At 34.8% G+C, this 12,984-nt stretch overlaps 3 protein-coding genes across 4 annotated transcripts; all 3 read left to right on the forward strand.

The window, feature by feature from the left end:
* The first annotated feature begins 659 nt into the window (after positions 1–659).
* LOC8271202 (F-box/LRR-repeat protein 25) lies at positions 660–3,282 on the forward strand. Of its 2 annotated transcripts, none has more exons than XM_048372016.1 (3): positions 660–1,746; positions 2,332–2,505; positions 2,771–3,282. In XM_048372016.1, exons 1-3 carry the CDS (start codon positions 712–714, stop codon positions 3,092–3,094), a joined length of 1,533 nt encoding a protein of 510 aa, XP_048227973.1. In that variant the 5' UTR covers positions 660–711; the 3' UTR covers positions 3,095–3,282. The 2 variants fall into 2 exon arrangements, with proteins under 2 accessions (XP_048227973.1, XP_048227974.1); XM_048372017.1 differs by having other exon boundaries at positions 2,787–2,946.
* Positions 3,283–4,275: 993 nt separating this feature from the next.
* Positions 4,276–7,990, forward strand: LOC125369465. The gene is made up of 3 exons (XM_048372018.1): positions 4,276–5,264; positions 5,788–5,868; positions 7,185–7,990. Exons 1-3 carry the CDS (start codon positions 4,886–4,888, stop codon positions 7,601–7,603), a joined length of 879 nt encoding a protein of 292 aa, XP_048227975.1. The 5' UTR covers positions 4,276–4,885; the 3' UTR covers positions 7,604–7,990.
* An 885-nt stretch (positions 7,991–8,875) lies between these two features.
* On the forward strand, positions 8,876–12,961 carry LOC8271203 (eukaryotic translation initiation factor 3 subunit L). The gene is made up of 8 exons (XM_048371848.1): positions 8,876–9,370; positions 9,601–9,759; positions 10,039–10,370; positions 10,562–10,901; positions 11,914–12,062; positions 12,145–12,238; positions 12,542–12,613; positions 12,699–12,961. The coding sequence occupies exons 1-8, from the start codon at positions 8,975–8,977 to the stop codon at positions 12,741–12,743; spliced, it is 1,587 nt and encodes a 528-aa protein (XP_048227805.1). The 5' UTR covers positions 8,876–8,974; the 3' UTR covers positions 12,744–12,961.
* The last annotated feature ends 23 nt before the right edge of the window (positions 12,962–12,984 follow it).

Here is a 12,984-nt window from a genome sequence, read left to right on the forward strand (position 1 = left end):
AATCTATTTTTGGCAAAATTCAACTAGTTAATGGACCAATTTAAAAAGATATTCAAATTTTGTTTGGTTCCTAAGCTTTTGAGGCAATCAAATTCATCCAAATTAACTTTCATATTAAATAAATAAAAATGTTTTTTTGTTATACTTATAAAAAAAAATTAATATCATATATAATTCACCCTAAATGATTTTTATTTGATATGCTTTATTTTTATATGCTATAATAAAGTAACAAAGTATTTATTATTTTTTCAGATATTTATAATCAAAATTAATAAAAAGACCAGTAAGAACTTTAAAGATAAAAAATCTATATATATTTTTTAAATAATAGGTAAGGTGAGTTAGAATTAAGAACAAACCTATCCTAAATTTAAAAATAATCAATTAAGGTTGTTTTATGGTATTAAAGTTTGTCAATCAAATAATTTAATTCTAATTTAACTCGAAAGTTCAAAATTGCATTAGTGACCAAACGAAACTTTTAACTTTCCCATTAATCTATTTATTTCGACAAGCATTAGTATTAACCAATTGAAAATGAGGAAACACGGTAGTATGGTATTAAGAAAAGCAGGGGATACTAGTCCAAAATGCCGTAACACAAGACGGGTACTTGTCATTTAGAAGAGGACAAAGAAGCTATAGTAGGGTAAGGTTATGCCAAAGCAGAATCCACCCGCCCCCCTATATTTTCAGTTGGGTTGAATAATGGAAACGGGAAGTAATCAGGGCGCTATGACCAAAAAGATTAAATCTTGCGATGAAGAAGATGGCATTAGCTCTTTACCAGATACCCTCATCCACCACATCCTTTCCTTTTTGTTATCAACAGAAGAGGCTGTAAAAACTGGGATTTTATCTAAAAGGTGGCGAGATCAATGGACTTATGTCCAAAATCTCAATTTCAATTACCCTTACTGCTTCAGTGACGAAAAATTGAAATGCTTCTCCAAATTCATACATAATACTCTAGTTCTCAATTCTTGTTCCAAGATCAATAAATTCAGTATCTCCCCAAGACTCAGCTCCGACAAGTACATGAGTGAGTATCAGTCTCAAATATCCTTGTGCATGCGTTTCGCTATAAAAAAAGAAGCAAAGGTGCTTACTTTGGATTTTCATCCCTCGAACCAGGGATACCGTTTGCCGCAATTCTTTTACAGCAATGATTCAGTGACTGAAATGACACTATCTAGTTGCGGCTTTTCGCTTAATGCAGATGTTAATTGGAGATCTCTTAAGGTTTTGTGTATACAGTTTGCTTACTTGACTAATCGAGTGATTAAAGATATTCTATCTGGTAGCCCCCAACTTGAATCCTTTGAGTTGCATAACTGCCAAGGTATTGGTCAGCTTGATATTGCTTCTAAGTGTTTGAAAAGACTGGTTTTAGATGGTATTAAATGGGCGCCACTGGATGTGCTTGAAATTTCTGGTCCTTATCTTGAAAAATTGGAATTTTCGCACACTTGGGAATTTAGAGGGGGTATATTAATGAACTTGCCATCTTTGAGTTGTGCTACTCTTGACTGTCAGAGATTAAATAGAATGAATCATATACGAGCTGATGATGATTATGATGATAGTGATGATGATGATGATGATGAGGAGGAGGAGGAGGAGGTTGAGGAGGATGAAGATGAGCACGAGGAAGAGGAAGAGGGCTACAAAATTTTTGTGGAAGGGGTTCTTCAGCAGGTTCAACATGTTGAGGAGCTAAAGGTAGGGGCTTGGTTCATCCAGGTAAATTCTTCTTGTTATATATGACTCACTATTTTCCATTTTACCATGGAAATACATTCGTAAATATTTATTAGACTCACAATTGTAATTCACAAGTTATGACTCCTACAATTATAAATACATATTTAAGTTTCAGCCGAGTCTTTAGATGCCAATATCTATTTCAAGAAAAATTCTCCAAAATAGACCTGGAAAATGAAACTGCTTTTCCTCGTTTTGACTTTAGTCCCAAACAGCTTCTTGAGGGCAATATTTTTATTCCTCTCGTTTTCTCTCTAATTTTGGACTAATGAGGGATTACTTTATGAAAAAGAATGTGTTTTTGAAGGTCCATTAAGTTACTCATGGAATTATAGGTGCATATTGGTGTATATACATATTAGTATAGTATAAATTTTTTGCAGGTGGATAAATGAGAATTAACATCTTTAAACCAGCAGGATAATCGTTTAAAGATTACTATTTTGTTACCAAATGTATAGGGGGTACTATAATTTTTGCATGTTCTTATGCTTTGATACTAGTAACTGTTATTGGAAATTGAACTTCTGCACTTGTTCTAACTTGCTTATTTCAAATCTTAGGAGACTGTCAATAATGGAGGTGAATGGTCAAACTTCTCCACTGTCAAACAGCAAATGCTTAACTGTGATTGTTCCTTGTTTTATTACGGCCCTTCCTGGGATTGCAATCTTACTTAGCAGTTCACCTGGGCTAGAGAAATTGCGTATAATGTTGGAATCGGGCAAAAGTGGGCAGGTAATTTTTTATTACAACCAAATGTATAGACTCTAACTGCGTATTTTAAGCTCACTGGGATTAAGCATTGGTTTGCGATCATCTGTGTTGATACCTTATATGCATTTTAATTGTTCAACCTTTATGAGTTATTCCTCATTTTCATCAAGTAAAATGAATAAAGCTAATTTCATTTTAGTACTATAACTTGGTAGAATTTAGTGCTACACATACTACTGGTATGTATTTTCAATAAAATCCAAGCCCTAATAAAGTTACTCGGCAGTGTGAATTTCCTACAGGATTTCAGGAATTCAGTCTCTTGGTAGAGAAGTATTGGATGTCATACAAGAAAACTATTAATCCTTTGTCGCATCTCAAAACCGTTCATATTATTGGCCTAAATGCCGATTACCCCGAGTATAAACTTGTGCTGGAGTTTGCCGAGTTTCTACATGGGAATGCTAGAGTGTTGGAGGAGATGATGATAGCTGAACATGCTAGCAGAATAGATTTTGTGCATGAAGTTTCTCGAAAGTTGTGGAGCATGCAGAGATCTTCTCCTAATACTATTGTAAAGTTTCACCGTGATGTTGAAGAATTCTGTTGATTCTTTCTTCAATACGCAAGCAGATGCCTGTCTGTTCATAGTAATGACTATGCTTATGGGTTCCATGCTATGGTTCTGTTTTCCTCTTTGTGGATATTGAACAGCAATTGATACTCTGGTATATGTTATATTTTAAACTTGAGGTTGCCGCTGATGCATATAGTTTCTATTCAAATATATATTTTTCACCTTCTGTGAAGGCAAGGCAAGGCAAAGCAGATAATGCTCGTATTTTACTTCTCGATTTATCAGTCTGTTCATTACAACCAAACACACAATCCTTTTATCTTGTTATATAATTCTTTTTCTTTGCCTTTCATAGCTCTAGTCTCAGACGAGTCCTTTCTCCAAGCTCAGTCCCCGCAAGACAATACACGTGTTAGAATGACAACGCCGATAGGGAGACAACGCAGCCAATTTGACACCCTTGGTAATGGATAATAAAGGGAAAAAAAGAAAAAGAAAAATAAAGAAGACAAGGTTTAGAGGGTTTACCCAGTTCATCAATTTCTTTATATGTGGAAGTAGAATATCCTTGCATTTGGCAGGTTCCTCTCTGCTCTCCCATTGGTTCTTTATTTGTACTGACCCCTTCCTTTTGGTTGCAGAGTTTGTGGGGGCAACCGCACCACCTCTGCTCTTTGGCTTGTTAGCCAAGTGAGGTTGAGGGGCACTGGTATCTCCAATAACTCTTTTGTCGTTTGTTATAGGGTAAACAAGAGCAGAAGTAGCAGCACTCCATGAGAACTAAAGTATTAGTTGTATTTGAATTATATTATTAAAAGAATTCCTTAAAAGGTAGAGGTAAATAATTAGTTAAGTAGAACTCAATTGGATTAAACTAACAATTAAAGAGAACCAAACTCTTTGGTTCTTTATTTTCTTTTTACTACTGTCTGCGGAGTAGCTAACTTTAATTTTTTGTTTTTTTTTTTGGATTAATACTTATTAATCACTTTTAATAAAAATATTATTTTTATTTAAAATAAATTCGATTAATTACTTTTTTATATTTAAGGAAAAACTAATACTATTTTTATTACAAAATTACCGTCTTTTAAAATATGCAACAAAACGATAAAGTAATTTATTTTCTAAAAAATCAAACTTATATACTTTTTAAAAGATAAAGTATATACTAAAGGCTTCTAAGAAATTCAACTCAAAGATCTAACATGTGTTCCCAAGGTCCCCCAATCTCAGGTGTCCTTATCCGGTCTCCGTTTAGGGAAACTAGTTGATCATCAAGGTGACCGCTATCATGAATAATAAATAAATAATGAAATACTTCAAATTTAAATTTTTATTATTTAATATCCGTTGAAAAGCAGCACTGCAGCATCCAGCTGCCAGCAATATATTTTTTGGCAAGTGTTTTGGTCCTTTCGGCACTCGGCAGTTGGCGAACCAATCTGGTATGACATGTAGCTTCTAGAAACCGCACGCGCCGCCGCACAAAAAAACCGCCAAACGGCGCAACAACATGTGCGTGTAAAGTGGTGCCACCAAAAAGAAAGCAACACCCCAGCTCTCTCTTTCTCATCTTCACCTTCCAATAACACGCACTCGGTTACTCCTCCCCCCCTCAAAAAAAATAAAATAATAATAATAATAAAAAAAATAATCCCACCGAAAGTTAGGGTTTCCTCAGTTTTTGATTTTCTTATAATTCAATTCTCGAGTAGAGAAATCTTCACTGTTAATTTCGTTGCAACACTTAAAACAAAAACCCTAGGTAATATTCCTTTCACGTGATTTTTGTTTTGATACTGGCTCGTGACATCTATTTAAATGGCTCTAATCGGGGATGCACTCCGTCAAGCATTCATGCCGAAGCACGAATATGAGAGTCTTCGTGAAGAAGATAAAGCATGGATCAAGCTACAAAGGCCAGTTTTAGTGTCAATTTTAGCCGCTATTTGTTTCTTGATTTTAGTATGCACAATTGTTAGCTTGAAGATTGTGTTTCCTGGTGATAGTGGAAAGAGGCCGTTTTGTAGTGACAGGAGACTTCAGCCTTTGCAGATAAATATGAAAGGAGGTGGTGATTCGGATCTATTTCCTGGTGCATTTTATCTTACAGATCAAGAGACTGTCGATTATTATTGGATGGTTGTGTTTATTCCTTCTCTTGTTATTTTCTTGATATCCGCTGCTTATCTTTGTGCAGGTAAATGACTTCTCTTTTCTTCTGTTTAGTTTTTGGTTGAAATCATTGTTGTTTTTTGGTTGCCCATAGAGTGTGTATGAAAATTCTAAAATATGCAGGAATGCGATTCAATAAATTGTTACCAATTTCAATTATTTTAACTTTAAAAACAAAGGCATTTTCAAGTAAATAAAATCACGCCATAAATGATATAATGTGATTGTGCAAAAACTCAGTAGAAATGAATTCTTGCAATTTGATTTACGTTAAACAAGGTCAAAATGTTAGAAAGTAAATGGTAAAATTTCAAGGTGTTGTCCTTGATAATGTAATATGAAAATGTGGTTTTGGAACATGAAGAAATGTATGTTTTAGTTCTCAATCTTCAATAGGTCATTGAGCGAAATGGATTATAAAATTGAGTCATGGGGAATTGGTTTTGGGCGTTCGGGGTTGAAGAATTGAGATTCTGGATTGGCATGTAATTGGGGTATTGATGTTGTTGATTATTCGGTATCTCATGGCTTTCTTATGCATGATACAGGGCTAACCGTTGCTTATTCTGCTCCAGCAAGACATGGATGCTTAACGGTGGTTGAAAATAATTACTGTGCTTCAAAAAGGGGTGCGTTCTACAATGTTTTGATTCAATGCTGACATTATTTAACAGGTTTCTCCATGGGCTAGAATGCTAAGGAGGTGCTTTGATAGGGTTTAGTTTGGCAGCTTCTATCGCACTCACTTCACAGAATGGTAGTTAATACATTTTTGCAAAATACTAGTAGTAGTGCCTCAAGATTCAAAACAAACACGCAGTTTGAGGGAACTGTAAAAGAGGGAGGGTGTAGCAAGTTCTTTTAGGGATATACAACAAGAAATTGCCAGTATATTCTTCATATTGTTTTCATTAGTCGTAGATGTGCATATGTGTCTCATTTGAATCATCATAGATGTGCTGTCTTTTACAATGTGTTCTAATATCTGATTTCTGCACCAAAGAGTTGCTTAGGAAAAAAGCTACAAACAAAAATTAGGATTATGTAGTTGTCCAGATTAAGACTTTGTATTGGTGCCAGTAAGGATCAGAGAGTTCAATCACTTTATTTTTTAATCTTTTTCTATTTTATTTTCGTGGAGGAGGAGTCTCTTAAGGCACTATAGTTGCCGATTACTCTCATTCTTATCCTTGGTATCTGGTTATGAACCTTGGAAGAGAAAGGGTTAGATGGAGATTCCTTTCCCTATTAATATATTTGACAGATATCAATGTGAAAATTGAACGATAAATTCATGCTTAACATCGCTCGAATAATATTTTCTTGTTTTATTTTCCTTTTATTGTGAGTCGGTGCTTTTATGTGAGGGCTTGTATACTATCTCACTTCTCTACAACCATGCCCAAGTCAACAACATAAGAAAAAGTTAAGAAAACAAAGAAAAAAATATTTAAATGGATTAGTGCAATTTGAATTCTAGAAGATTTGGGAAAGGGGATGAGCGAATGGTTGATAGACTGTTGCGGAGAGTCATAAATAATGCTGTCTTTAGAAAACTCACCTTCACTCAGATATACCTTCTTGATAAGAAAATGAATAATGAATTACATTTGTACTTGCAAACAAAAGAATTAGTCAAAGTAAGTTAAATGTTTCTGCATTCAGTCTTGAAAACTTTTGGGTCTTGGAAGATTAGCTTTACAACTGTCCTATTAAAAGTTAATCATTCAACATGGTCTGGTGCTATTTATGCATTTCATCTGAGTTCATTCCTCCCGTCATGCTGAACAGTAAGGGAAAGAAAGGAAATTAAGACTATTATTTGATCTCGCCTAATGTGTAATCATGGTGGTGCTGTATTGCATTAGATGTTGAAGCGGTGGTTAAGTTAGCTAAGTTGTCTGTTAAATTGAGTACTTTGTGACTATTTTTATGATATCTGTAGGTGGAGTTCGATGTCTGTCCATTTTGAATATTGTCTTTGCCATAATCTTTGGTCTTCTTGCGCTCTTTCTCGGATCAAGCCTCCTGACGCTAGGGAGTAGTTGCTCCTTACCTTTGTTTTGGTGCTATGAGATTTCCACATGGGGGATGGTGATTTTATATGGGGGAACTGCCTACTTTTTGAGAAGGAGAGCAGCTACAGTTCTTGATGATGGTGATTTCAGTGGCAGAAACCTTGGTTTGGAAATGTTAGAGGCAAACACCTTACAAGTCACACCGGAGGTCGAAAGGCGTGTTTCTGAAGGTTTCAGGGCATGGATGGGGTCATCTCTCCTATCTTCTGATGATGAAGATGAACCAGACACTAACTCAGAAGCGCCTCATATGACCCGAACTACTTCTTACAGGCAGAAGGTGTGATGTTGCAATCAAGTAGTTCTGATGGTGGGTAAGCAGATTTTTCACGGAGTTACCTCAGGAGAAAGCATATGAAGGGAATGGATTTCAATTTTGGCTTCTCAAAATGCCCAATTGGTACTGCTTTTGCTGGTAGTAACATTAGATGAATGACCAAGACTCGGATTTGGATGCTGTCCACTTGAGTGGAATGCCCGTGGCGCTTCACCCTTATTTAGGTATTATACATCATAGGTTGTAAATAATTTTACGACAATCTGTCCTTTCTATGTTGTAATCCAAAGTCACGGGAAAGAAGCCAGTTATAGCTCACAAAGTGATCGAGACCAACTGAATCTTGTGTTTTGTTGCTAACATTTCATGCTTCAAATTTTCCTCAACTTCGCTAAATTAGTGCATGGAAGTCTGCTAATACTGTACCTTCATTTCTTAAAATCCGTAAGCTTCTAATGGTTGAAATTTATAAAATAATCTAAATATTTTAATGGTATAAAATAATAAATTTATTAATATAGAATTTATCTAAAAATTTTATTATTTTACATTAGAATTTAATTTAGATATTAAATAATTTAATATAAATTTAATTATATAGAATTTTAAATTAATTTTTATTCAAAGCATGTAGATTTGAAATTTACAAATAAATTTTATAGATTTCAACAAAATATAATATTTGGACTTGTAAAATTTTTTATAAATTTTAATTAAATATAATATAATATTTAAAAAATATAGATATAACTGGTATTGTGAACTCATATACATATATAATTTTAATTAAATTTTTTATAGGTAACTCAATATGAAATGAAAATAGAAGATCTTGTACTAAACAAATTAAAAAATTGGAACCATATAAAAATATAATGTAAAATCTTAGCATCCAATAGTTATCTCTTAAAGACGAGCTTTTGTTCCAACTTAAAATTTTGGTGCCAGAATTTGTAATAATATAGAATTGATTCATGTTATGCATTATTTGAAGAAAATTTGTTGAAGATTTTGAATATAGTGTTTAGTATAAATTTCGTTTTTATGTAGAATACCGTATTCGAAAACTGATATAATACTTCTTTTTTTGAGACAAATTGTCCCGTATTTCTTTTGAGAAGAATTAATACATTATTTTTAAACTTACAGTAAAAATAACATCTTATTCGATTAATTTTGTAATTTTGTTAAAGATAATTCAATATACATATCAGTTTCTAATGGGCCAAATCTTTCCCGAAGAGCTCCAAATTTAAAAGCCCAAACTGCAATTCAATCCAACAGCTTCACTAAACCCTAGTCTCTCGCGCCTGCCCTTCGATCCACTCACTCTTCACCTCTCTTTTGCACACAGGGAGAGATTGGCAACAACCAAGCAGCATGTCGGCCACCTACGACTACGACGACACGACTGGCGGCGCAGGCCGCTCGAATTACGATGAGCAGAGCGGCTTTCAGCGGCAAGAGCTAGGTTACGACCCGAACTATGTTCCAGATTCAGTGAAATCGTTCGTAGTACATCTTTACCGTCACATAAGAGAAAAGAACGTTTACGAGATCCATCAGATGTACGAAACCTCTTTTCAGACCTTATCGGAACGCCTTTTCAAAGAAACACCTTGGCCGTCTGTTGATGCCGTTGCTCATTACGTCGATAATGATCACGTTTTCTGCCTCCTTTATCGCGAGATGTGGTTTCGCCATCTCTATGCTCGTTTATCTCCTACTCTTAAGCAGAGGATTGATAGTTGGGATAATTATTGCAGCCTTTTTCAGGTATTTCCTCCATTTTTTAAAATTAGCTCTAGTGTTTATTTAACTCTTCTCATACTTATCATGGTGTTTGGAAAATTGCAAAATGCAAGAATTTAGTCTAATTGAAATTAATCAAATCATGCTAAAAGGAGTATGATTTTGCAAGAATACCTCCAAACGAGACGGTATCTTACTTATTTATATCTAATTAATTTTTTTCTTACTTGTTAGTTTTATCTTTGTGGAAATAGGTGGTGCTGCATGGTGTAGTGAATATGCAATTGCCTAACCAGTGGCTGTGGGATATGGTGGATGAGTTTGTTTATCAGTTTCAGAGTTTTTGTCAGTATAGAGCTAAGATGAAGAATAAGTCTGAGCAAGAGATTGCGCTTTTGAGGCAAAATGATCAGGTATTTCATCATTTATCTTTTTGACTGTTGGAAAGTCTAAAAATGCAACAGCAGAATAATTTGAATTTTATTTAGGCCGTGCTTGTGTTGTGAAAGCGCACAGCTGCTGCATTCAGTTCTTTTAACTTAAATGTAAGAATTCATTTCAATTGCCCTTGATTTATTCCGAACAAGGCCCATATGTTTTGCTTGGTTTGTTAGTGACAAAAAAGAAAATAAAAAAAATCACGTTAGGTCTATGGTCTTTAAACTATACTGAACTGATTTAATTCGTGACAGGCTTGGAATGTGTATGGGGTGCTCAATTTCTTGCAAGCATTGGTTGAGAAGTCAAGTATCATCGAGATATTGGAGCGGGAGAAGGAAGGACTTGAACAATTTACTGCTACTGATGGGTATGATTACAGTGGTGGAAGTAATGTCTTGAAGGTGCTGGGTTATTTCAGTATGGTTGGTTTGTTGAGAGTCCATTGTCTTTTAGGTGACTACCATACTGGCCTGAAGTGCTTGCTCCCAATTGACATTAGTCAACAAGGTGTTTATACCAGTGTTATAGGAAGCCACATAACTACCATTTATCACTATGGTTTTGCTAATCTTATGTTGCGAAGGTACGTACATGCTACTCATACTGCCTCTCCATCTTAAGGAATTAAGACAGAGAGACCTATCTTCATGCTATGTTTCTTTTTTCGTCTCATTATGTTTCTTATTCGTGATGCTATTTTTGGTTGTAAATGTGGACTCTGTACACTATTTTCTTATCTTGTTTAATTTCTAAAAACTTCTTTATTTTTTTAAGGTATGTGGACGCTATTCATGAGTTCAATAAAATCCTGCTGTACATATACAAGACCAAGCAATATCATCAGCAATCTCCCCAATATGAGCAGATTCTAAAGAAGAATGAACAGATGTATGCCTTGCTGGCAATTTGTCTTTCACTTTGTCCTCAAATAAAGCTTGTTGAGGAGACTGTGAATTCTCAATTGAGGGAGAAGTATGGTGAAAAGATGATTCGCATGCAAAGATATGATGATGAAGCATTTGCCATGTATGATGAGCTCTTCTCATATGCATGCCCTAAGTTTATTACACCTTCAGCCCCAAGTTTCGAAGAGCCCCTGGTAAACTACAACCAGGTATGCTCTATCCATTGTATATGAGCAGACTTGATACGAGAATGTCGATTATAAGTGCACACTTTTTTCAATAACCCTTCCTTATTTTTGCTGCCTATCTAATTAATCATCGAATTAACTTTGATATTTCAAGGATAAAATGGATTAGTTTAAGTTGAGCGAAGAATTTAATGAAGCTTTATGTTACTGAAAGTATTTGGTTATAGTATGTTGCTGTATTCAATTTCAATATAAAAATAGGGAAGTTGAATGTGTATGCCAGAAAAGAAGTGTGAACAAGGAATAAAGAATTGACAGTGGAGGGGTATCTTAGTTGTAAAAGCTAGAGGTGTTTTAAAATAAAAGTAGAAAAGAGCTTAGAATGGATGCTATTCTTCTCTTCCTAAAGGTTTGGTAATTGGATTTTTTGGTGCTATAAGATTAGCACTTCTTTTCTAGATATCTTAGTTGTTAGCTTTGATATTACAAAGAAGCAATGGAAGTGTTAGTTGAGCTATGAAGCTAAGAAAGCTTTATGTTACTGGAAGTATATGGTTATAGTATATTGCTGTATTCAAAATTCAATATAAAAATAGGGAAGTTGAAACTGTATATGAGAAAGAAGTGTGAAAAGGGGTAGGAAAAGCTAGAGGCCTTTAAATTAAAAGTAGAAAAAGCATACGTGGGATGCTATTCTTCTCTTTTGGAGGACTTAGTAATTGGATGCTTGTGATGCTAGGATGCTTCTTGTATGAAAAGCAACATTAGCTTTCAAGCTAATGCCTTTTCAACTGTCAGAAGACGAGCTTAATTTTGCATGCACTAGAATGTCTGTGAGCACTGGTGTGCTGTTTAGGAAATTAATATCCGACCTTTCTTTTTAACTTCTCCTATATTTTTTTATCAAGTTTTACGACTTAAATTGTGGGTTATTGACATTGCTGCTTCAATTAGTCAGTTTTGTCCATCCACTTTTTTTTTTTCTCTGTACATGCATGTATTTTGTCATTTACTAATGTTTATTTTTTTACAGGACGCATACAGGCTGCAGTTGAAGCTTTTTCTTTATGAAGTAAAACAGCAGCAGTTGTTATCAGGTGTCCGGACCTTCCTGAAAGTGTATTCAACTATAACCCTTGCGAAGCTTGCCAATTACATGGAGGTGGATGAAACCACTCTAAGGTACACGTTTTTTATTACTTGATTTTTATCATTCAATAACTTGCTCATCGGATGAGATATAATATGATATTGTGTATTTCAGGACTATCTTGATGACATACAAGCACAAGACTCATGCTGTTGACTCTGAGGGAAAGATTATCTCTAATGCTGATGTGGATTTCTACATCGATGATGTATGCCCTTTTTTTTGTCTGTTTTCTTGTTTGTGGACTTGCACGTGTTATGGCAACATTAGAATCTTATCATCGTGGGCTTCCATTTGTTTGCCGCGCTAGCTATTAGCAATAATTTTGTTATGAGTGGTCATGAAACTCTTGTCCCTCAGAAATAATATCGGGATTGAGAATGTTACATCCAAGTATGCAATATAGGTTACTTTCAAGAAATCCTCTGAAAAGAGATGTTTAGTGTCCTTTAAGTTCTTGCAAGGTTTCAGTTTCTGTTGCATGGAGATGACATTTTATTTTCGGTTGCAGGACATGATTCACGTGGTTGAATCAAAACCAGTGAAGCGGTATGGTGATTACTTCTTGCGGCAAATTGTCAAGGTATACATTATCGTTTTCAATGATAAATTTTGTCGCAGTTGCCACTTTTTCTTAAATAATTCTTTTTTCTCATTTACTGTTACAGCTTGAAGGGGTGATAAATGATATGGACCGGATAAAGCTGGAATGAGGCTCTCTAATTTTCTAGAATTTGACCCCATTCCTTAGGCAGAGATTTTGTTTATTTATTGACGTTTTCATGCAATATTCTTTTTGGCCTAGTGCAACATGGTTAGCTTTGAAATGTAATTTTCTGCTGCTCTGCTTATGAAGGACATCAATGTATTTGGAATACTGTACACTTGAAGGAGACAATGATATAATTTTAATTACGCATTTTGGCTGAAAGGATGAGGTGCTTGTAACGATTG

The sequence above is a fragment of the Ricinus communis genome, chromosome 3 (genome assembly GCF_019578655.1).
Source record: "Ricinus communis isolate WT05 ecotype wild-type chromosome 3, ASM1957865v1, whole genome shotgun sequence".
NCBI classification, from domain to species: domain Eukaryota; kingdom Viridiplantae; phylum Streptophyta; class Magnoliopsida; order Malpighiales; family Euphorbiaceae; genus Ricinus; species Ricinus communis.

Coding starts and splice junctions, on each gene's coding strand:
- LOC8271202 (XM_048372016.1), top strand. CDS start 712: ATGGAAACGGGAAGTAATCAGGGCGCTATGACCAAAAAGATTAAATCT. Junction 1,747..2,331: donor TAGGGGCTTGGTTCATCCAG/GTAAATTCTTCT, acceptor TCAAATCTTAGG/AGACTGTCAATAATGGAGGT. Junction 2,506..2,770: donor AATCGGGCAAAAGTGGGCAG/GTAATTTTTTAT, acceptor GTTACTCGGCAG/TGTGAATTTCCTACAGGATT.
- LOC125369465 (XM_048372018.1), top strand. CDS start 4,886: ATGGCTCTAATCGGGGATGCACTCCGTCAAGCATTCATGCCGAAGCAC. Junction 5,265..5,787: donor CGCTGCTTATCTTTGTGCAG/GTAAATGACTTC, acceptor TGCATGATACAG/GGCTAACCGTTGCTTATTCT. Junction 5,869..7,184: donor TTACTGTGCTTCAAAAAGGG/GTGCGTTCTACA, acceptor TGATATCTGTAG/GTGGAGTTCGATGTCTGTCC.
- LOC8271203 (XM_048371848.1), top strand. CDS start 8,975: ATGTCGGCCACCTACGACTACGACGACACGACTGGCGGCGCAGGCCGC. Junction 9,371..9,600: donor ATTATTGCAGCCTTTTTCAG/GTATTTCCTCCA, acceptor TTGTGGAAATAG/GTGGTGCTGCATGGTGTAGT. Junction 12,063..12,144: donor GTGGATGAAACCACTCTAAG/GTACACGTTTTT, acceptor TGTGTATTTCAG/GACTATCTTGATGACATACA.